Consider the following 23,140-nt stretch of genomic DNA (forward strand, 5'->3'; position numbering starts at 1 on the left):
ACCTGGGCCCCACTCTGGTTCCAGCCCCAGTGCTCCCCAGGCTGCAACCCAGGCGCTTCCAGGCCACCAGGACACCTCCAGGGCAAATCAAGCTATACCCCAACCCACCTTCCTTTTGGGTGCAGTTCCAGCCATTTCCAAGTGACTTTTCAAAGGCTTTTCTAAAACCAACAGAAGGAAACCAAAGTTTCCTTTACAGCCATTTCCCTCCAATTAGCTTCCCAGGGGAGGGCCAGGTGGGCTCCAGCCCCTCCTTCTCATAACTAAGGTGTCTGTGCCTTTGTGGGCAGTCAAAGCAGCTTACTGCTTACCCACAGGCTCTGGGTACAAACAGGCATGTGTGTGTGAGAGGGTGTGTGAGTGTGACATTGTGAGTGATGAGTGTGTGAGACTATGTCCGTGAATGTGTGAGATTGTGCGTGTACGTGAGAGTGTGGGATGATTATAACTGAATGTGTGAGATTGTGAGTGTTGTGAGGGTGAATCTGTGTGTCTGTGTGAGTCTGTGTGTATGATTCTGTCTCTGTGCCTATGTGACTGTGTGTGTGTACCTGTGTATAAGTGTGTGTGTGAGTCTGTGTGCCTGTGTGTCTGTGCCTGCCTGTATGTATTTGTGAGTGTGTGTGTGAGTGTGATTCTGCAGGCTGCCAGTGTTCAGAAATCCACGTGAGGATGAGGTTGACCCAGCAAAGAACCAGGAAGACATGTCCCTCCAAGCAGCTGTCACCTGAGGCCCAGGATATGCACAGCACTGCATGCAACACACTAGGGCGCCCTTCTGAGGTAGGTTCTGGCACCATCTGTGTCAAGCCAAACAGAGCATCACTGAGAGCCTCTTAAACACCAAGGACACCCCAAGTCCTCCCAGCACCCAGGGCACCAAGCCCGGCATTGGCCCTGCTCCACAGGTCACGCAGCACAGCTGTGGGGGGCAGGAGAAGGGCGAAGGGTACTCAAGGGCACTGCTGTCGCCCAGCCCAGCAGCTCAAGGTGCTGGAAATGAGAGCAGGACAGGAGGTGGCACTGCTCATCCCACCAGGACAACAGGAAGCAGACGAGGACAGATGACAAGACAGCTTTCAGCCCTCGGAGGCCTCAGCACAACACGGGCACGCAACAGCGGCAGCAGGGCCAGGCCTCGCCAGGTGCAGGGCCCTCCTTGAAGGAAACCCCTGAAGGTTGATTCCTGCAGGATCTCTTGTGGTGGAAATCAGACTGGCTGTCATGTCCAACCGGTAGGCTGAGGACATGCCACAGAGGATGAGGGCCCATAGCTGCACCTCAGGCAGGGACCATGGGGGCTGACACTTGGATGCCTCAGGCTGGCTCGGGCCGGCCGCCCCTTGCCACATGTGAGGGCTGCAGCCTGCTTGAGTTGAGGATGCTGGCGCCGGAGCTGACACCTGGCTCCAGACCCACCTTGAGGAAGAACAGCTAGGGGTCCCCCGGCAGAAAAGAAGCTCTGTCCTCACGTAGGAATCAGCGTGGTGCTCAGGCCAACAGGTGGTGTCGAGGTACCCTGTGCCCAAGGATGCCAGTCTACTGCCTTGGTCCTGCATAGCAGTGTCTCCAAACCAGGACGGGGCAGCAGATAAGGAAGTATCCAGCCTCCTTTTCAGGCTCCGTGACTGCCGGGGCCCTGGCAGCCTCTTCAGCAAGGTCTCAGCCCAGATGGGAGTGGACACCCTCCCATACCCCCAAGAGGAGGCAGGCCCTGCAGGCAGCAGGGGTCAAGGGACAAGCGCTCGCCTCTAGGAACAGCAGAGAAGGCAAGTCCTAAAGAGAACAACCCAAGGCCTGCACGAGGCCAGGAGCTGAACACACCACTCGCCCCCTCTACGGCAGACCACCCACCTGCAGAGCTCACAGAGCCCTGGCAGCGACCCCTGGACCACGTAACCAAACTAAATGGACTAAATAACTAACGGACCAAATAACCGAATTGGCCAAGACAATGAAAGATCGAAATTAAACAACTGAGGACTGAGCCCCCAGCAGTCTTCTACGTGATGGCCACCGTGTCCACAGCTGCCAGCTTCCCCTGCAGGCGGCTCCCATCCCTGCCTGAGTCCCCGGCGGGCTGCAGCCTCTCCTAGCTGCTGCTGCCCCAAAGACCAGCACTTTCTGCTAGGCTTAGAGACAGGCCCTCCGCAAGCACATCTTCCTGGTGCCCTCCAGGCAGGATCAGGGCTGGTATGGGTGTGCACACACTCAGCACATGCACTCACACACGGTCACTGTGCAACTCTCAAGTGCACACACACACACCTAGCACACTCATCCACATGCGAACATGCTTACACAGTAGGGCAGACACACGTCACTACAGATGGACCTGTGGCTGTGCCCGGCCCTGTGCTCCGTGTTCGCGGCAGGGCGGGTGGCCAGCTGAAGGGCAGGGGCCCACCCATCAGCATGGGGAATGGGAGGTGTTGGGGGCGGGCATATGCGGCCGGACGGAGCTAGCGGCTCCAGACCTCAATTCAGCTGAGCCCAGAGAACAAGCTCCCAGCAGGGGCATCTCTGCACTCTTGTGGCCCACCCTGTGACCAGGCCACGGGCCAGACTCCTGCCTCCCTTTCCAGGGACTGACCTCCCGCAGCTCGGCTCACTGCAGCCTTTGGCCCTGAGCTGGACGCTTTGCCCAAACTCTAAAGCCCCTAACGCCTCCAAATGCGCTTCTGTGGAATAAGCCGTTTTTGCCAGAATAACTTCCTCCAGCCTCGGCCCCAGTACCAAACACCTGAAAGACGTTTTTGGAAACTGCAGTGAGTCTCTCAGGCTGCTCAGATGTCACCTAGAATCTCTTGGCTCATAAAATACATTTCTGAAAAGCTGTGCATAAAATCAACTTACTGACTCCCTCCCCTAACTGATCCACAGTTGCCCGGGGAGGGCCTGGAGCCACCCTGAGGCCATCCAGGGAGTGAATATCGTGGCAGACAATCCCAGCCACAATGTGAGGGCTGTGCCTGGCCAGACCCTGGCCCTGTTCACACTGAGAAAAAGCCCTGGAGCCCCCAGGCTCTCATCTCAGTCCGAGGAGGGGCTGTGTCCTCACCAGCCAAGGCCAGGCGCCCTCCGAGGAAGCCTCTGGAAGGGGTGCCCTGGGGAGGGCCCAGCCACGGGACCTGCAGCAGCCCCACTGCCACCCCACGGTCCGGTCCCAGGAGCCTTACGCGGCGATGGAGATGTTCGCGGCGGACATGGGGCTGACTTCGGCCACTTCTTTGGCCTTTTGCAGAGCAAGCTTCTGATTGGCTGCTTCTTCCATCTCCTCTTCATCCTGTTTGAGCAAAGAGAAATGTCCAGTTCCCCTCACAGTGTTACAGCCACTCTAATGCCATCAGCTCTTCCTCCAGGGGCCTCAAAAAATACACAGTGCTGCTCTCTGTCCAGTGGAGACAGGCAGCCCACCCGAGTGAATGTGGCCCCCCACGAGCCACTCCACAGGAGCTCTCTCGGGTGCTCTCCAGGGCCTCCCCTTCTGTGTCTGTGACTCGAAGGTAATGGTTGCTGGGGTTCCTTCCTCAGTGCCCTCTTGCTTCTGCCGTCTCCCTGGAGGCTACAGCCTCACCTCTGTGCTATCCTGACCTTACTCTGAGCTCTAGCCCAGGTACCCAGCCACTGACTGGATATTTCCATTTGTTTGTTTTGCTTTTTGTTATTTGTTTTTTTCAGAGACAGGGTCTCGCTCTGTCACCCAAGCTGGAGGGTAGTGGTGCAATCTCAGCTCACTGCAGCCTCAACCTCCCAGGCTTAAGTGATCCTCTCACCTCAGCCTTCCAGGCAGCTGGGATTCCAAGCATGTGTGTCCACGAAGCTGGGACTCCAAGCATGTGTGCACACCCATACCAGCCCTGATCCTGCCTGGAGGGCACCAGGAAGATGTGCTTGCGGAGGGCCTGTCTCTAAGCCTAGCAGAAAGTGCTGGTCTTTGGGGCAGCAGCAGCTAGGAGAGGCTGCAGCCCGCCGGGGACTCAGGCAGGGATAGGAGCCGCCTGCAGGGGAAGCTGGCAGCTGTGGACACTGGCTAATTTTTTCTTAATTCAATTTTTCTTGAACTTCTAGGTTCAAGCACTCCCAAAGTGCTGGGAGTACAGTTGTAAGCTACCACGCCTGGCCTTCAGCCTGTCTGTACCACGGCACCTTGAACTTGCCCACTGAAAGGCAAATCTGTCCCTCCTTTTGTCCCACCTGTCCCCCCAGGAGCATCAGTCACACTTGAACATAGCCAAGAGCAAGGGCAAGAGGCTCTGCACCCATGGCTGAGTCCTGACCCAGCACTGCCCACAAGCACTGCCACCAGGAGGGTGTCCAGTGGGCCACGCACCACCTTTGAGTTTTTCTACCTGGAGCCAGCAGACCACGTCTGTCCCCGTGTCCCCAGCTGTGGCTGTGAGAAGCTCTCCCTGTCTCCCCCACTCCTGGGTGACCGCCTGCGGTGCCTGGCCCTGAGCTTCACACGGCTCCTGCCCGCAGGGCTGGGCATGTGCGCATGTGCAGGCAGGTGCAGTTTCCTCTGCCCCCTCTGGCCCTGACCCCAAGTCACGAAACAAGACCAACACACTCAGCACCTGGATTCGGGATCAATGGTTCTAGGCTGAGACCACAGGCCCCAAAAGGGAAGCTACGACTTCCATGTCGTCCATCTGGACTGCAGCCACCACTGTTTCCTCACAATCCTGAAGGCCAGACCCACCTGGCTCCCCTGGGAGCCAGCATTCCCAATATTCCCTAAAATGCCCTTGAATCTTCTTTTGGGGCACAACACTGGCAAAAACTAAGTCCCTTGTTAGCTGCCTGCAAATTTCCCTCCACAGAGAAGAGACCTTCAAACCTCAAGCCCAGAGAGGAGGCAAAGCCAGACCCAGCAGGAAACACCCACACCCAGGTCCCTCCTCGAGGATCCGGCTCCATCCAGCTTCCCATCCTCTGGGGCGGGGACTTCGCCAGTCACTCCAGGGAGTGTTCTAAAGTCCCCTGGAAGGTCTAAAACAAATTCAAGCTTATCCTCACTTCAAAAAGTACATAGTGCTGTAATACTTTTGTGGGAGTATAAGGGAAGGGGATGGTTGAGTCACAACCTTTGGGGCTCTTGGTCAGCCCAGAAAAATGCCCACAGCCAGACACAGACAGGCCCCCAGTGGCCCCAATTCTCAGAGAAGAAATTCCTGAATTAGGCCAGTTACGCAAAAGGGGGCCACCAATGAGGGTACATGTATGTGGACACAGGGCCCCAAGGACACGGCTCTCTGCGTCCTCCCTCACGACAGAACTTAAAGAGACAATGGGGCCCCAGTGCTCCAGTGCAGCCCACCCAGGACAGCTAGGGCCCTCCAAGGCAACCACAGAACCAAGGAGAGCTCTGTGGGTGCTTGGGCTCCCCCAACCCAAGCAGCACAGGCTGAAGACAGGAACAGGCAGAAGCCAGAAACCAGAGCACCAGGGAGGAATCCAGGCCCCCAGGGATAGCCATGGCCCAGGTCTGGAGGCATGGGAGTAAGAAGGCTGAGCAGAAGCAAAGGGAGGCTCAGGCTGCAGCTGGCACACTGCACGGACCATGTCCCCCTCCCGGAGAGCTGGGTTGGGGGGAGCAGGGACACCTGCATAGCACTCACTCTTAGAGAAGCTCTGTGGCACACCTGCATCTCTGCTGCCCAGGGATAGAAATCCTGAACCTGCCTCTCTCAGCCCCAGAACAAGGAAGGCATGGAGAGACACTGGACCGGAGTGACGGAGCTGCGTCAGACCCCTAGACGTGCACAGGTGCATGCAGACACCTGTCCAGGGATGGTGCACAGGCAGAAGAGGGCACAGGGTGACATGCACACAGAACGGTGCCCACACGGGTACATGCTGATGCACAGAGCATGCACGTGGGACGTTTGCAGCGTGGTTCATGCCAAACCAGAGGCAGCACCACCTCTGCCAGGAGCTAGGGCTTGAGTCAACACACAAGCCTGCGACTCAGATGGCAGGTGGCCACAGTACAAGTGTCCAGGGCTGGGGAGAGCATGACCAGGCGGGGGCATGTCATCCGGAAGGATATCACAGAGGGAGACATGTACAATCGCATCCCCCACCAGGTTCAGGGATGAGAGGAATATTAAAATGGCACCCGCTGGGCACTGCCTGAAGCAGCAGCTGTCCCACTGTGGCACAGCTGTGCTGGGAAAGGCCACCAGCTGCTCCTCCCGCTCAGACCCCTCCTGCTCCCAGCACACCCTGCTGTTCAGGCCGTTCTTCCTGGTGCTGGCTTCTGAGAGCCTGCCTGTCCATCTGCCTTCGGGGCTCTGGCTCTCCCTGCATCCTCAGCTGCAGCCTCCAGCCCCTGAGTGACAGACCAGCCTCTGCCCGCCAGGACCCGAGGTAACGCTCCTGGACAGGGGACACATGAGGCCCTAACCCAGGACCCAGACTCCTCCTGGCTGCGGCCACATTCAAGTGGCATGGGCTGACACCAGCCCCTCCCTGTCCCCACCTACCTTGGTCAGCTCCTGGGCGTTGGCCAGGTTGTCCACAGCGATGGCCAGGAAGACATTCAGCAGAGTGTCTGGTTGGGTCCAGCTGAGGAAGGGAACCTCTGCCCCACACGGCCCCACAGTCACACTGCAGCTTCCCCCATCTCCCCAGATCCCAACCAGCCTCCAGCCTCCTTCCCTTGGCACCTACCAGCTCCCCCAGGCCCCATCCCCAGACACACTCCAGCCCGGCCACTAGCCCTCCAGCTCCCTGTTCCCTTCTCACCTCCAGCCTCTCTGCCAATCCCTCCTTTGTCCAGCCTCCCGTCACCCAGCCTCCCCTAATGCCCACCTGAGCCTCTTCCCCCAACCCAGCCCTTTTGGGCTGACTGTGCAGGTGCAAAGCTCAGAGGCTGGGCTGGAGCCATTTGCCTCTGCCTCCTAACGAGGGCCCACCGTCAGCCTGCTGTGCTCCCAACTCCCCAAGCTCCAACCAGCACAAGAAGCCTCCCCACAAACAGCTTCTACTCCACAGGCTCCAGGTGGGGCTCCACTGCCTTCTGGGTCCTGTGAGCAGAGACCACCGCAGACAAACTACGAGCAGGCAAACCCACCCGTGGCCAGCACATGCCGGGTCCCAGGTCCAAGGCCCACAGACGCCACCTAGTGCTACCTTCCCCTCCTTTCCCATTTCCTTTTCCCGCATGGTATCCTGGGGCCTCTCCCTTGCAGCATCCCCCTCTAGATCACAGCACTCATATCAGCCCATGGAGACGGCAGATGGCATGATCTGGATCCTGGGACTGCACCTTGCCTCAACTGACCCCTGAGGAGCCCAGTGTGAGGTGCTGCCCCACCGCGTAGAAATAAAGCAACCAAGGCCCAGAAGGAAGCACCTGCCACAGGTCCCGGCACAGGCACCACCTGGGGTGGGCGGCCTCCTCCTCAAAGCTCGCGGGACCAGGTCCTTGTCCGGTCACGGTGTTTTTCTTTGCAAAAGGAACTCTTCACCTGTCACTGGAAGCTGCCTTTTCCTGAACGCTCACCTCCCTGCCCCTGCGCAGATTCCCAGAACCACCCCTGACAGAGTCAGGACCCTGGCTGTGACTCGGATCTGTCCCTCCAGACCCTGGCCATTTTATCACTCCAGGTTTCTCAGCCCAGGCCCTGCTGGCATTTGGGGCTGAGCAATCCTCTATGGGATGGCAGGCAGCACCCCTGGTCTCCGTCCACTTGAGGCCATCAGCCCCTCCCCGTCAGTGCTGACAACCAAAAGTGACTCAGACACTGCCAAATGTGCCACAGCACCTGTGGGGAGAGGAAGTTGCCCCCGTTAGAACCTTCCACTCCACGTGATCGAGCCGGTTTCACCACAGGCCTGCGACTCACCCTGCCTAGGCTGCAGCCACTCTCCCTGTGGTGCTGGCCTGTGCCAGGCCGAGGAGCAGTTGGCTCTGTACGAGGCCAACAGCAGTGACCCAGGCAGGTCAGGTCCCTCCCTGGCTGGACAGGTACCCCCTCCCTGGGGGTCAAGGGAGCGCATATCCCAGGCCAGAGCCTCACAGGCAAGTCCACACAGAGCTCCAGCAGATCCCACAGGGCAGGACACTGAGGCCAGGCTGACACCTCCAAGCACTAGCCACAGCCACCGACACCCTCAGAGGCTTTCATGCCCAGAAAGCAGGACCAAGGGCCATGCCCCTTGGGATCCAGCAGGAGTGATGCCGAGTGGATGGGAGGGGGACGCTTGTGGCCAGCATGCCCGGCCTGAGTGTCAGGGTCAGACTCAGCTATGGCGAACCACTGGCCACTGCTCTGTCTCAAGACAGAGGCACCTCCTTCTGGACGCCGGCTGTCCTGTCTGAGGCCTCCGTCCCTCTCTGACAATTGTGGCTGCCTTTCTTTGGTGCCTCCGGTGCCAGCCCTAGGGCCACCCATCTCCAAAGCAGACACTGCCCCCTCAGGCTCCCTGGAGCCCCTCCTAGGCTCACACTCAGCTTCCCAGGGAAGCTGGATCCCCCACTCTGGGGACCAGGACCTGAGCTGCAGCCTAAGGACCACCCCGTGACAAACAAGGCTGAGAGAGTGAGCCCCTGCTGGGCCAGCCTAGGAGAGGTGGAGCAAGGAATGAGGAGACAGGGAGGCAGAGACAGGAAAGAAGGTGAAGTGTGCAAGGGCATTGACGGCACCAGCACCAGTGAGGCAGAGACAAGGACGGAGAGACGGGGTGAGTGGCCGTCGTGTGTGAGAAGGTCGAGGGAGAAGCAGAGCCGGGAGGTCAACCGTGAGACATTGTCTCCGGCTCCTCAGGGTCCTGCAAGGTGTTCCGCCACAACGGTTCTCAAAGTGGGGTCCCCAGACCAGCAACACAGGCTCCCCTGGCAGCCTGTGAGAATGCACATTCTCAGGCCCCAGCCCAGTCCCACTGCCTCTGACACCGTGGGCTAGGGCTGGAATCCAGGCTTACCATCCCTCAGGGGACTGTGATGCTCAGGTGAGTTTGAGAACCAAAGACACTTCTCCTAGGCCTTAACTTCCCACCTCAGCTACAGGGGGACCCACACTCACACTGCTAGTCATAGCCCTCACCCTCGCCTGTACCATGAACGCTGCAGTTCTCCCTCCAGATCTTCCTTGGCCCCAGCCCTGTCCCTATCATGGCCCTTGGCTGAGGCAGAGCTCACCACCGGCTGCTGGACTTGCCCTGACCCCACAGACCCACTCTCTGACTCAAGGTCCTGAAACAGCCCAACTGTCATCCTCCACAGAAAACCTTTCCTTACATTTCTCTGCAAAGGGGATGGTATCAGCAGGCAGAAGGTCTCCTTTTTAAAGTCCAGTGCCAAAACCTAAATACACAATTAAATCAAAGTGAAAACAAAAACCCACCAGCCCGGAGTGTGAGGCTCCCCAACTGCTGCTCAGAGTCCGTAAGGCCTGCTGCAGGCCGCACCCACCCCCACCTCTGGATACCCCCACACGCAGCAGCTCATGCTCCCTCAAGCTGAGTCCCGCAGCCTCCAGACTCCTGTGCTCCAGCCACCTGCAGAATGTTCTCCATCTGCACTCAACTCTGAGAATGCATCTCTCATGTCCATGGCCCCCAGTCCTCCTGGAGGGATCCACGTGGTGGCCATGGGGAAAAGGAGGGCCACGCACTGACCACCCTCTGCCCCAGCCCCACAGAAGGATACAGTTTCCGAACAGCGTCAGGACAATGAAGTAAAAGGACGAGAACATGCCTTTGCTGACGCCGCCTTGCGATTCGATCCCGTGATACATCACTGCATTCCAGTCCTCTCCTGTCAGGATCTGCCAGGATGGAGAGAACACAGGGCAAGCCCCCGTGGCTACCTTCCCCATACACACGCACCCTCACCCACACAAGTGCATGTGTACCGTCACGTCCACACACACCGCCACGTCCACACACGCACATCCAGGCCTTTACATGCTGCTGCTTCCGAAGGTCTGGGCATCCCAGGGTCCTCCAGAAAAGCTTCCAGAAGGACGTGGCTGCAGAACTCGGTCTTAAAAGATTAACATTCTCTAGGGTTTCAGCCAGAAATGAAAAGGGAGCTCCCAACAGGAGAAGGAGGTGAGCAGAGCTGAGGGCAGCAGTGAGCTCAGGCATGGAGGGACGAAGCAGCGCCATCCACGTCACTGTGCCGTCGAGAAAGCCGAGGTTCAAAGGGGACTGGTCTGCACACGGCCACCCAGCAGAAGCAGAGCCTTGTGCTCTCAGTTCCTGCCACTCCACTTGGTGGGTCCAGCCTCACAGCCTGGCTAAATGCAACCCTTGTCCTAGTAGCAAACTCATGTCTCTTTTCTACTTTTACGTTTGGAAACATACAAGAAAATAATAAATACTCGTGTGTCCCCCACCCAAAATGGAAATTCTGCCCCATGTGCAAATGATCCCCCTCCCCATGACCAACTCCAACCAGTGATCTGACACAGATCCAAGTCTTTTTTCTTTCGTCACTTTCTATTTATTATTTGTGGGTGTTTTTATTTTTTTTATTTTTTATTTTTTTTTTGAGACGGAGTCTCGCTCTGTTGCCCGGGCTGGAGTGCAGTGGCGTGATCTCAGCTCACTGCAAGCTCCACCTCCCGGGTTCACGCCATTCTCCTGCCTCAGCCTCCCGAGTAGTGGGACTACAGGTGCCCGCCACCATGCCCGGCTAATTTTTTGTATTTTTAGTAGAGACGGGGTTTCATCGTGTTAGCCAGGATGGTCTGGATCTCCTGACCTCGTGATCCACCTGCCTCAGCCTCCGAAAGTGCTGCGATTACAGGCGTGAGCCACCATGCCCGGCCGTTTATTATTTTTTTTTTTTACCAATACCTAATATTTGTACATATTTTAGGGTACTTGTGGTATTGTGATACAGGCATACAATGTGTAATGATCAAATAGGGTATTCAGCATATCCATCACCTCAAACATTTAGCATTGTGTTGGGAACATCTTAAACCTTTTCTTCTGATTATTTTGAAATAGACAATATATTGTTGTTAGTTATAGTCACCCTACCATTCTATCAAACACTAGGACTCGCTCCTTCTGTCTATGTTTGTACCCCTTAACCAGCCTCTCTTCATGCCCTCTTCCCACAGCCTTCCCACCTTCTGGTAGCCATCATTCTAACCTCTACCTCCAGCCTTTTTGCTCTCACATCTGAGGGGGAACATGTGAAGTTTGTCTTTCTGTGCCTGGCTTATTTCACTTAACTTAATGACCTCCACTTCTATCCATGTTGCTGCAAATGTCAGGATTTCATTCTTTCTGTGGCTGAACAGTATTCTGTCATATATATACACCATATTTTCTGTATCCTTTCATCTGTTGACAAGCACTTAGGCTGATCCCGTATCTTTGCTACTGTGAATAGCGCTGGCATGAGCATGAGGAGGAAGGCACCACCTCCATGTTCCAACTTCCTTTCCTTTGGATAAACACCCAGCAGTGGGATTTTTGTACTATGGCTCCTCTTGAGGAGCCTCCATACTGTTTCCCAGAGTGGCTGGACTAATTTACATTCCCATCGACAGTGTGAGAGAGTTCCCTTCTCTCCATATCCTTGCAGCATTTCTTATTTTTTGTCTTTGATAACAGCCACCCCAAATGGGTGAGACGACACCTCATTGTGGTTTGGATTTGTCTCTGCCTGATGACTAGTGATGCTGAGTATTTTTTCATACATCTGTTGGCCATTTGTATGTCTTCTTTTGAGAAATGTCTATTCAGAGCCTTTGCCCACTTTTAAATGTGATTATTTGGGTTTTTTTGCTGTTGAGTTGAGTTCCTTGTATATTGTGGATAGTAATCCCTTGTTGGATGAATGGATCCAAGTCTTTAGGGTTCTACTACACATCACACACATACACGTATGTATAAACAGAATACTGCATATGTGCTAAACATGCACAGGAAGGTACAAGACTACACGTCATTCTTCAACTTGCTGTTTTCATTCAACAGTACAGCTTTGAGGTTTCTCCATTCTTTTTTTTTTTTTTTGAGACAGGGTCTTGTTCTGTTTCCCAGGCTGGAGTGCAGTGGTGTGATCTCAGCTCACTGCAACCTCTGCTTTCCAGGCTCAATCAATCCTCACACCTCAGCCTCCTGAGTAGCTGGGTCCACAGGCAGGTGCCACCATGCCCAGCTAATTTTTTGTATGTTTTAGTAGAGATGGGATTTTGCCATGTTGCCCAGGCTGGTCTTGAACCCCTGCGCTCAAGCAATCAGCCCCTGTCAGCCTCCCACAGTGCTGAAATTACAGGCGTGAGCCACCGCACCCAGCTCTCCATGTTGATACATATAAATATACTTATTTGTGTAAACCATCGCACAGTTTTCCATTACCCATTTTCCTTCTCACAGGTACTTTTAGTGGCTTCCCGATATGTTTATATGTTATATACGTCACCTTGTGCATATGTGAAGCTTCTCTAGAGCTGAAGCTGCCAGATATGTAGGCTATGCATACCTTCGCCAGCTTCACTAGATGTTTCCAGAATGGTTATCCCAAATTGTATTCCTGCCAGCAGCAGAGGATGGTTCTTCATCAACATCCTCACACCACCCATGGCACTGTCACACCCTTTGATAGTTCCCAATCTGATAAAGATGAAAGGGCTTAAAAGCATTGGCCAGGCATGGTGGCTCACGTCTGTAGTCCCAGCGCTTTGGGAGGCCAAGGTAGGAGAATCACTTGACCCCAGGAGTTCGACACCAGCCTGGGCGACATAGTGGGACCCCATCGCTACAAAAAAAAAAAAGGCAAGTCAGTGACTTTGAACATTTCTCCTGCCCAAGGACCGTTAGATCTCTTCTGTGCCCTGCCTTTCAACCCCCCTGGCTCCTATTTCTGATGACTCATCTTTTTCTTACTGACTTTCGAGACTTCCTAATGTATTCTTGTATACACTAATACTCAATCTGCATTATCTATTGTAAATATCTTTAGTCTCCGTTTGCTTTTATTTTTGTAATTTAAAAAGTTTAACGTAATCAAATATCAGTCTTATCAGTCTGCTCCTTTATGTTTTCTGCTTTTTACATCTTCAGAAATTCGTCTCCATCCAAGGTCATAAAGATATTTTCACTACACACACACACAGCCAGGAGAGATGGCTCACACCTGTAATCCCAACACTTTGGAGATAGAGACCAGCCTGAGCAACACAGCGAGACCCTGTTTCAAAAAAATTTTTTTAATGAGCCAGGTGTGGTAGTGCGCACGTGTAGTCCCAGCTACTCAGAAGGCGAGGCAGGAGGATCACTTGAGCCAGTTGTGTGAGCTATGATCATGACACTGCACTCCAGCCTTAGCAATAGAGCAAGACCCCATCTCCATTTAAAAAAAGAAATTCGGAGATGGGGTCTTGCTCTATTGTCAAGGCTGGAGTGCAGTGCCACAATCACAAGACCCCATCTCCATTAAAAAAAAGAAACTCGGGCCAGGCGCAGTGGCTCACATTTGTAATCCCAGCACTTTGGGAGGCCAAGGAGGATGGATCACAAGTTCAAGACCAGCCTGGCCAACACAGTGAAACCCCATCTACTAAAAATACAAAAATTAGCTGGGCGTGGTGGCAGGTGCCTGTAATCCCAGATACTCCAGAGGCTGAAGCAGGAAAATCGCTTGAACCTAGCAGGCGGAGGTTACGGTGAGCCAAGATCGCACCACTGCACTCCAGCCTGGGCAACAGAGCTAGATTCCATTTCAAAAAAAAAAAGACAAGAAAAGAAAAGAAATTCCTCTCCATCCAAGATCATAAAGATATTTTCATAATATATATATAGTTTATTTATTTTCTTCTAAAGACTGGGTCTTGCTCTGTTGCCCAGGCTGCAGTGGCACAATCCTAGCTCATTGTAACCTCAAATTCCTGGCCTCAAGTAATTTTCCTGTCTCAGCCTCTCAAGTAGCTTGGACTACAGGGGTGCACCATCAGCTATTTTTTTTTTTTTTTGGAGGTGGGCTCTCATAATGTTGCCCAGGCTGATCTCGAACTTATATCCTCAAGCGATACTCCCACCTCAGCCTCCCAAAGCACTGGGATTATAGGTGTGAGCCACTATGTCTGGCCTCTTACTCTTTAAATCATTTTCAAGCTTGATATTTTACATTTAGGTTTCTAATCCAACTGAAGTTTTGTGTATGCATGGAGATGATGGTCCAATTTTTTTCATATGGAAAGCCAATTTTCCCAGACCCAAATTTTTGAATAGTCCATCCTTCCTCCATTGATTTCCAATGACATCTTTCTCATATAACCAACTTTCTATATATGTTTGGAATGTTTCCGGGTTCTCTGGTCTGTTCTTTTGATATTTCATTTTTTTGCATACCACACTATTTTCATTACCGTAGCTTTATAAAAAGTCATGATATATGGTAGGACAAATTTCTTCTTCCTGAATTGTCTTTTCTTGGACTTTTACTCTTCCATATAATCAATATGCTGAATTCCAAGAGCAGTACCATTGGAATTTGGATCAGGATTGCATCGATTCATAAATTAAATTGGGGAGAACTGACACCTTCATCATTTTAAGACTTCCCACTTATAAACATATCTGTGCAAGCATTCAGCTCCTTAGGGCCTTGAATGACATTTCCTAATTACTGCAACAAAAGTCTTGCATAATTTTAGTTAGATTTATTTCTAGGTACCTGGAAGTTTTGTTACTACTGTGAGTGAGACTTTTCTTTTAAATTGAATTTTCTAATTGAATAATGTTATTATATAGAAAAGCTATATTTTTGTACATTTATTCTGTGTTCAGCAACACTGATGAATTTTCTTATTATATTTAATATATTATCTGGGATTTTCTATAGCAAATAATCACATCATTTGCAAATAATAGTATTTTTCTATTCCTTTCTGGTCATTTTACTTCTTTTTTCTTACTACATTAGCTTCGACTGCTTGAATACTAGGCATCCTTATTTTTCTTTTAACAATACTTCTAATCTTTTACTATTATCTACGATCCTTGCTATGGTCTCTTTTAAATAACAGCTTTATTGGGATATAATTCACCCATTTAAGGTGTGTAATTCAATAGTTTTTAGTATACTCACAAATATGTGTCACCATTATCACAGTCCATTTTAGAACATTTTCATCCCCTCAAAAAAAGAAACTCATACCCATTAGCTATCACCCATTCTGGTTGTAGGTTTTTTGTAGACACTCTTTAGCAGATTTTTTTAAACTCCTGTCAATTCTTAGTATGACTTTTTTTTATCGTGAATGAAAGTTGACTTTTATCAATGTTTCAAGTTTCTGCATCTATGACACACGTTCTCTTTTAACTTGTAGAGATTAGGAATTATACTGACAATTTCTTGTATTACTTGTATTTCTTGTATTACTAGAACGAACACAGTTTAGCTATGAGGTTCTTTTTAAATATATTCAGCTGATTTGATTTTTATATAGATTTTAGATTATTTGCAGACATTTGTGATGCTGATTAAAAAACATCAAAATAACAAGACTGTAAAAAGCATGTTTTTAAGGAGACACATGAAGTAGATAATTATATAGCAAGACCAAGGGGAAAGCACAAATAAAAATTATAACACAAAAGGGGGGTCATAACATAGGAAAAAGAGATTTTTAAAATTACAGAAGAATATTATGGCAGCTTTATGCCATGAGATTTGAATGAATCTACTTTCACTGGGCAGACATTAGCGTGCCTGCCGTGTTGGGCGATATTCAGGTGCTTAGGATGGTCAGTGGATAAAACAAAGACCCTGTCCCATGGAGCTTGCGTTCTGATCTGCATTTTATCTTAAATTGTCCTTGCATGGCTTTGGTGTCAAGGTTATACTAGCCTCATGAAATGATTTCTTCCCTTCTCTGAAATTGTTTAAGTCAAATAGTTATTATTTCTTCTTGAAAGGCTTGGTGAAACTCGCCTTACAACTGACTGGGCCCCAAGCAGGAGGCAGAAAGATAGGAAGAAAATTTTGACTATCGGTTAAATTTCTTTTATAGTTATGAAATGTCCAGGTTTTCAAAATTTCTTCTTGAGCTAATTTAATCAACTTAATGTCTTCCTATAAAAATGCATGTTTTGGCCAGGCGCGGTGGCTCACGCCTGTAATCCCAGCACTTTGGGAGGTCGAGGTGGGCCAATCATGAGGTCAGGAGATCAAGACCATCCTGGCTAACACAGTGAAACTCCATCTCTACTAAAAATACAAAAAATTAGCCAGGCATGGTACAGGCGCCTGTAGTCCCAGCTACTCAAGAGGCTGAGGCAGGAGAATGGCGTGAACCCGGGAGGTGGAGTTTGCAGTGAGCCGAGATAGCGCCACTGCTCTCCAGGGGCAATAGAGCAAGACTCCGTCAAAAAAAAAAAAAAAAAAAAAAAAAAAAAAAAAGCATGATGTTTCATCTATGCTTTCCAATCTCATGGCATAAAGTTGCCATAATATTCTTTCGGAATTTAAAAAAAAAAATCTCCTTTTCCTATAGTTACAACTCCCTTTTGGGTTACATTTTTTATTTGTGCTTTTTTTCCTTGGTCAGTCACTTCATTCAATTATCTACTTCATGAGTCTCCTTAAGAACATGCTTGTTATCTTGGTGTTTCAGTGATCTGCATAACAAATGTCTACTCTTAGCATCATCTGTTTTCAATTTTTCTTTAGTTTATTGTTCCTTCTTCTGGATTCTTCATATGAGTACTTGTTAAGCCAGGTTCTGTGGTTCATGCCTGCATTACCAGCACTTTGGGAGGCTGAGGTGGGAGGATAGCTTGAGCCCACTGAGTTTGAGACCAACCTGGGCAACATAGTGAGACCATGTCTCTACAAAAAATAGAAAGAATTAGCTGGGCATGGTGGTATGTGCCTATAGTCCCAGCTACTTGAGAGACTGAGGTGGGAGGACCACTTGAACCCAGTTCGGGGCTGCAGTGCCTGGGTGACACAGCAAGACACTTTTTTCTTTTTTTCTTAAGAGTATTTGTTTATTTTTTAACCTTTTTTTCCTGATAGCTGCATTAAGATTTTAAGTTTTCCTTTAAGTATTGTTTCAGATTTCCCCTCACAAGTTGTGATACTGTTCAGTTCTAAATAATCTGTAATAGCCATCATGATTTCTGATTTCCTCTTTACTCCCAAATCCTTCAACTTACAAATCTGAGAAAGATATTAAATGACTTTTTATTAACGGTGCCTGTTTACCTAAATGATATCAAAGTTGTGCTTTGCAGGATAGCTTTTTTTTTTTTTTTTTTTTTTTTTTTTTTTGAGTTGGAGTCTCACTCTGTAACCCAAGCTGGAGTACAGTAGCATGATCTTGGCTCACTGCAACCTCTACCTCCCAGGTTCAAGTGATTCTCCTGCCTCAACCTCCAGAGTAGCTGGGATTACAGGCACCCACCACCACACCTGGCTAAATTTTGTATTTTTAGTAGATATGGGGTCTCGCCATTTTGGTTTCACCACGCCAGGCTGGTCTCGAACTCCGGACCTCAGGTGATCTGCCCACTTCGGCCTCCCAAAGTGCTGGGATTACAGGTGTGAGGTACTGCGCCCAGCTGGACAGTAATTAATACTTGTTGAGGTTTCTTGAGTGACCTAACAAACGGTCAACGTCTGCGAATGTTCCTTGTGCCCCAAATAATGAATATTCTATTCGCTATCTGTTGGGTACAGTTCTGTATGTGACAACTGGTTCATGTTTTTAGATCCTTTCTAATCTTTTGTCAGTTTCATCCTTCAGTTTGACAGAGACATGTTATAAATCTCTTATAAGATGGTAAAGTTTTGCCCGGGCGCGGTGGCTCAAGCCTGTAATCCCAGCACTTTGGGAGGCCGAGACGGGCGGATCACGAGGTCAGGAGATCGAGACCATCCTGGATAACACGGTGAAACCCCGCCTCTACTAAAAAATACAAAAAAAAAAAAAACTAGCCGGGCAAGGTGGCGGGCGCCTGTAGTCCCAGCTACTCGGGAGGCTGAGGCAGGAGAATGGCGTAAACCCGGGGGGCGGAGCTCGGAGCTTGCAGTGAGCTGAGATCCGGCCACTGCACTCCAGCCTGGGCGACAGAGCGAGACTCCATCTCAAAAAAAAAAAAAAAAAAAAAGATGGTAAAGTTTTTATTTCTCCTTGTAATTCTGTCTGTTTTTGGTCAATGCTCTGAGGCCAGGTTGTTAGGTCCTGCAAGTTCATGCCCTGCAGTGTGTTCCTTCTGGCGGCGTCCTCTGTTCATCATGTAATATGCCCCTTTATTCTCATCCATCCTCTTTTTACCTCTTTTGGCTGACATTAATACATCAGCTTTCTTTTGTTTTGTTTTGTTTCTTGAGACGGCGGAGTCTCGCTCTGTCGCCCAGGCTGGAGTGTAGTGGCGTGATCTCAGCTCACTGCCTCCCAGGTTCAGGCAATTCTCCCACCTCAGCACCACCACACCCAGCTAATTTTTCATATTTTTAGTAAAGACAGTGTTTCACCATGCAGGCCAGCGGGTCTCGAACTCCTGACCTCAAGTGATCCGCCCACCTTGGCCTCCCAAAGTGCTGGGATTACAGGCATGAGCGACTATGCCCAGCCTACACTGGCTTTCTTTTGGTCAATGTTTAATTAGTTCATCTTTTCATATCCCCTTATTTTTTAATTGCACAATATTTTAAACACTCCAAAAGATGCAATGAATAATTTAACTAACCTCTGTGTATCCACTACCCAGCTTAAGAAATAAAACATCAAAATGTGGCCAGAACTCCCCAGTCTCATTCCTCTTCCTCTCCCCACCTCCCAGCAACTCCCACCCCACCACCAGGAAAACCATGTCCTGAATTTGGTGCTCATCATTCCTGTGCAAGCATTTATATGTTTATTACATCCATATCATAAACAGCATATGATACTGTTTTGCATATCGTTCATCCTTAAATAGTATCATACGCTATAAACACACTTAGTTCTAGGGCACTCATTTTCCCTTCTGCACAAACTGGTCACATTTCTCTTACCCATTTTCCTGATGGTGAACATGCAGGTGATTTTCAGGTTTTTGTTATTACAAATAATGCTGCTAGAATGGCTTTACCTGTTTCCTTGTGCACTTGGGCAAGAAACTTTCCAGGGCACGTATCTGGCAGGAATTGCTTGTGCCAATTCCAGTGGACGGGATATAATGAATTACTCTTCAAAGTGGCTCTACCAACCCTCCAACAGCATAAAGAAACCCTAATTTCTCCACTTCGCTAAATCTTGTTAGATTTCTTAATTTTGGCTAAACTGACAGGTGGAAACAGCTGTTTCATTGAGGGTTTAATTTGCATTTCCCTGACTGCAGTAAAATTGATCATAGTTTCTTCTCCTGTGAGTTACTTGTTTTTATCCTTTGTTCTTTCATACTATATTATTTGTCTTTTAATCTATCTAGAATTGATTTTCATACTTAGTACCAGGTAGGAATCCAATTTCATGTTTTTCTATATAGATACCATCTGCAATGACAGCACCTGAGTTTTCTGTGTATATTTCATTTGTAAATAATGACATTTTTCTTTCTTGTCAATCCTGAGAATTTTTATTTCATTTTTTCTTGTTCTACTGTGCTAAGACCCCTGATACTAACGTAATCTGCTAAGTGTTTTTATTTGGAAGGAGTGTTAGGTCTTACTTTAAAAAAAAAAAATTATCACGGACATTTGAAGCATACACAGAGTGGCGTACAATGATCCCTATGTGCCCATCACCCAGTTTCAGTCATCAGCAACGTCTGCAATCTCATCTCCACTCCTCTCACCTCTGGCTGACTGTGCTTGTGCTAGAGTTCCAATGCTTTCTCTGATCGTACAGGGTTTGTATCCACCTTAATCTGTTACTGTGACAAATTACATTCATAGGTTTTCTAATGTTGAATTATCTTGCATTTCTAGGAAAAGTTATAGTCAATTATAAAAATAATTTTTAAGAATATCTAGATTTTATTAGTGACGGTTTCCCCTGGATGCTTTGCTTCTGGGTTTGTAGAAATGATCTCTATTTTTCTTTTCTGATAGTGTCCTTGTTTAGTTTTTTTCATTATCAAGGTTATTCTAGTTTCATACAATGAGTGGTGAGTTATCCCTTTTTATATTCTGTGGAGGAGTCTGTAGAAAATTGGAATAACTTCTTAAATAGCATAATTCATGCATCATACTATCTGAATTTGGTAACTTGAGTAAGAGATTTTTAATTATTAAATTTTTAAAAAAATTTTTATTTCAATAGATTTTGGGAGAACAGGTGGTGTTTGGTTATATGACTAAGTTCTTTAGTGATGATCTCTGAAATTTTGGTGCACCCATCACCCAAGCAGCATACACCGTAGTTTTTTTATTCCTCATCCCCCTCCCACCCTTTCCCCCAAGTCCGTAAAGTCCATTGTATCATTCTCATGCCTTTGCATCCTCATAACTCAGCTCCCGCTTATGAGTGAGAACATACAATGTTTGGGTTTCCATTCCTGACTTACTTCACTTACAACAGTAGTTTCTGATTCCATCCAGGTTGTTGCAAATGCCATTATTTCACTCTTTTTTATTGCTGGGTAGTATTCTATACTATATTGGTATACACTACATTTTCCACTCATTGACCAATAGGCATCTGGGTTGGTTCTGTATTTTTGCAATGCCAAATTGTGCCGCTATAAACATGCATATGCAAGTATTCTTTTTCTTTTTTTTTTTTTTTTTTTTTTGAGACGGAGTCTTGCTCTGCCGCCCAGGCTGGGGTGCAGTGGCCGGATCTCAGCTCACTGCAAGCTCCGCCTCCCAGGTTTACGCCATTCTCCTGCCTCAGCCTCCCGAGTAGCTGGGACTACAGGCGCCCGCCACCTCACCCGGCTACTTTTTTGTATTTTTTAGTAGAGATGGGGTTTCACCGTGTTAGCCAGGATGGTCTCGATCTCCTGACCTCGTGATCCGCCCGTCTCGGCCTCCCAAAGTGCTGGGATTACAGGCTTGAGCAAGTATTCTTTTTCATATAATGATTTCTTTTCCTCTGAGTAAATATCTAGAAGTGGGATTGCTGATCAAATGGTAGATATAGTTTTAGTTCTTTAAGGAATCTCCACATTGTTTTCCATAGTGGTTGTATTAACTTACATTCTCACCAAGAGTGTAAAACTGTTCCCTTTTCACCACATCCACACCAATATCTTTTTCGATTTTTTTTTTTTTTTATTACGGGCATTCTTGCAGGAGTGAGGTGGCATCTCACTGTGGTTTTTATTTGCATTCCCCTGATCATTAATGATGTTAAGCATTTTTCCATATGTTTTTGTGTATCTTCTTTTGAGAATTCTCTATTCATGTCCTTAGCCCACTTTTTAATGAGATTGTTTTTTTCTTGCTAATTTGAGTTCTTGGTAGATTCTGGATGTTAGTCCTTCGTCAGATGTACAGATTGTGAAAATTTTCTCCCACTTTGTGGGTTGCCTGTTTATTTCTTTTGCTGTGCAGAAGCATTTTAGTTTAATTCAGTCTCATCTATTTATCTTTGTTTTTGTTGCATCTGCTTTCGGGTTCTTTGTCAAGAAGTCTTTGCCTAGCCAAAGTCTAGAAGGATTTTTTTCTGATGTTATCTTTATAATTGTTATGGTTTCGGCTCTTAGATTAAGTCTTTGACCTATCTTGAGTTGATTTTTGTATAAGGTGAGAGATGAGAATTCAGTTTCATTCTCCTACATGTGGCTTGCCAATTATTGCAGCACCATTTGTTGAATAGGGTGTCCTTTCCCCACTTTATGTTTTTGTTTGCTTTGTCGAAGATCAGTTGGCTGTAAGTATTTGGATTGATTTCTGGGTTCTCTATTCTGTTCCATTGGTCTATCTACCTGTTTTTATACCAGTACCAAGGTGTTTTGGTGACTATGACCTTATATCGTAGTTTGAAGTTGGGTAATGTGATGCCTCTAGCTTTGTTCTTTTTGCTTAGTCTTGCTTTTTTTGTTTTTGTTTTTGTTTTTGTTTTTGTTTTTTGTTTTTTGTTTTTTTTGAGATGGAGTCTCACTCTTGTTATGGGTGACTGGAGTGCAATGGATGGTGCAATCTTGGCTCGCTGCAACTTCCGCCTCCTGAGTTTAAATGATTCTTCTGCCTCAGCCTCCCAAGTAGCTGGGATTACAGGCACAAGCCACCACATCCGGCTAATTTGTGTATTTTTTTAAATAGGGATGGGGTTTCACCATGTTGGTCAGGCTGGTCTCAAACTCCTGACCTCAGGTAATCTGCCTGCCTTGGCCTCCCAAAGCGCTGGGATTACAGGCATGAGCCACTGCACCTGGCCTTTTGTGCTTAGTCTTGCTTTGGCTATGCAGGCTCTTTGTTGGTTCCATCTGAATTTTAGGATTGTTTTTTCTAGTTCTGTGAAGAATGATGGTAGTATTTTGACGGGAATTGCATTGAATTTGTAGATTGCTTTTGGCAGTATGGTCATTTTCACAATATTGATTCTACCCATACATGAGCATGGGATGTGTTTCCATTTGTTTGTGTTGTCTATGATTTCTTTCAGCAGTATTTTGTTATCTTCCTTGTAGAGGTCTTTCATCTCCTTGGTTAGCAATATTCCTAAGTATTTATTTTATTTTTTGCAGCTCCTGTAAACGGGGTTGAGTTCTCTATTTGATTCTCAGCTTGATCACTGTTAATGTATAAAAGAGCAAAAGAGTTACTGATTTGTGTACATTAAATTTTGTATCCTGAAACCTTGCTGAATTATTTTATCAGTTCTAGGAGCTTTTTGGAAAAGTCTTTGGGGTTTTCAACATAAATAATCCTATCATCGGCAAACAAACAGTGACAGTTTGACTTCCTATTTACCGACTTGGATGCCCTTTCTTTCTTTCTCTTGTCTGATTGCTCTGGCTAGGATTTCCAGTACTATGCTGAAGAGGAGTGGTGAGAGTGGGCATCCTTGTCTTATTCCAGTTCTTGGGGGAATGCTTTCAAACTTTTCCTGGTTCAGTATTATGTTGGCTGTGGGTTTGTCACAGGCGGCTTTTATTACATTAAGGTATGTCTCGTGTATGCTGATTTTGCTGAGGGCTTAATCATAAAGTGATGCTGCATTTTGCTGAATGCTTTTTCTGCATCTATTGAGATGATCATGTGATTTTGGTTTTTAATTCTGTTTAT

At 48.3% G+C, this 23,140-nt stretch overlaps 1 protein-coding gene across 21 annotated transcripts in view; it reads right to left on the minus strand.

Annotated features, from left to right (window-relative positions):
• CACNA1B (calcium voltage-gated channel subunit alpha1 B) overlaps nt 1-23,140 on the minus strand; it is a 251,926-nt gene that overhangs the window by 108,841 nt on the left and 119,945 nt on the right. For all 21 annotated transcript variants that reach the window (XR_012424018.1, XR_012424020.1, XR_012424019.1 and 18 more), the window contains 3 exons: nt 9,659-9,776; nt 6,489-6,556; nt 3,180-3,286 (listed from right to left, as the gene is read on the minus strand). Coding sequence is in view for 16 of the 21 variants with exons in the window: in XM_074015801.1 (XP_073871902.1) it covers nt 3,180-3,286; nt 6,489-6,556; nt 9,659-9,776 (293 nt within the window). In the remaining 5 variants the exon portion in view is untranslated. The remainder of the gene's footprint in view (nt 1-3,179; nt 3,287-6,488; nt 6,557-9,658; nt 9,777-23,140) is intronic.

Source organism: Macaca fascicularis, chromosome 15 (genome assembly GCF_037993035.2).
Source record: "Macaca fascicularis isolate 582-1 chromosome 15, T2T-MFA8v1.1".
Taxonomy (NCBI): domain Eukaryota; kingdom Metazoa; phylum Chordata; class Mammalia; order Primates; family Cercopithecidae; genus Macaca; species Macaca fascicularis.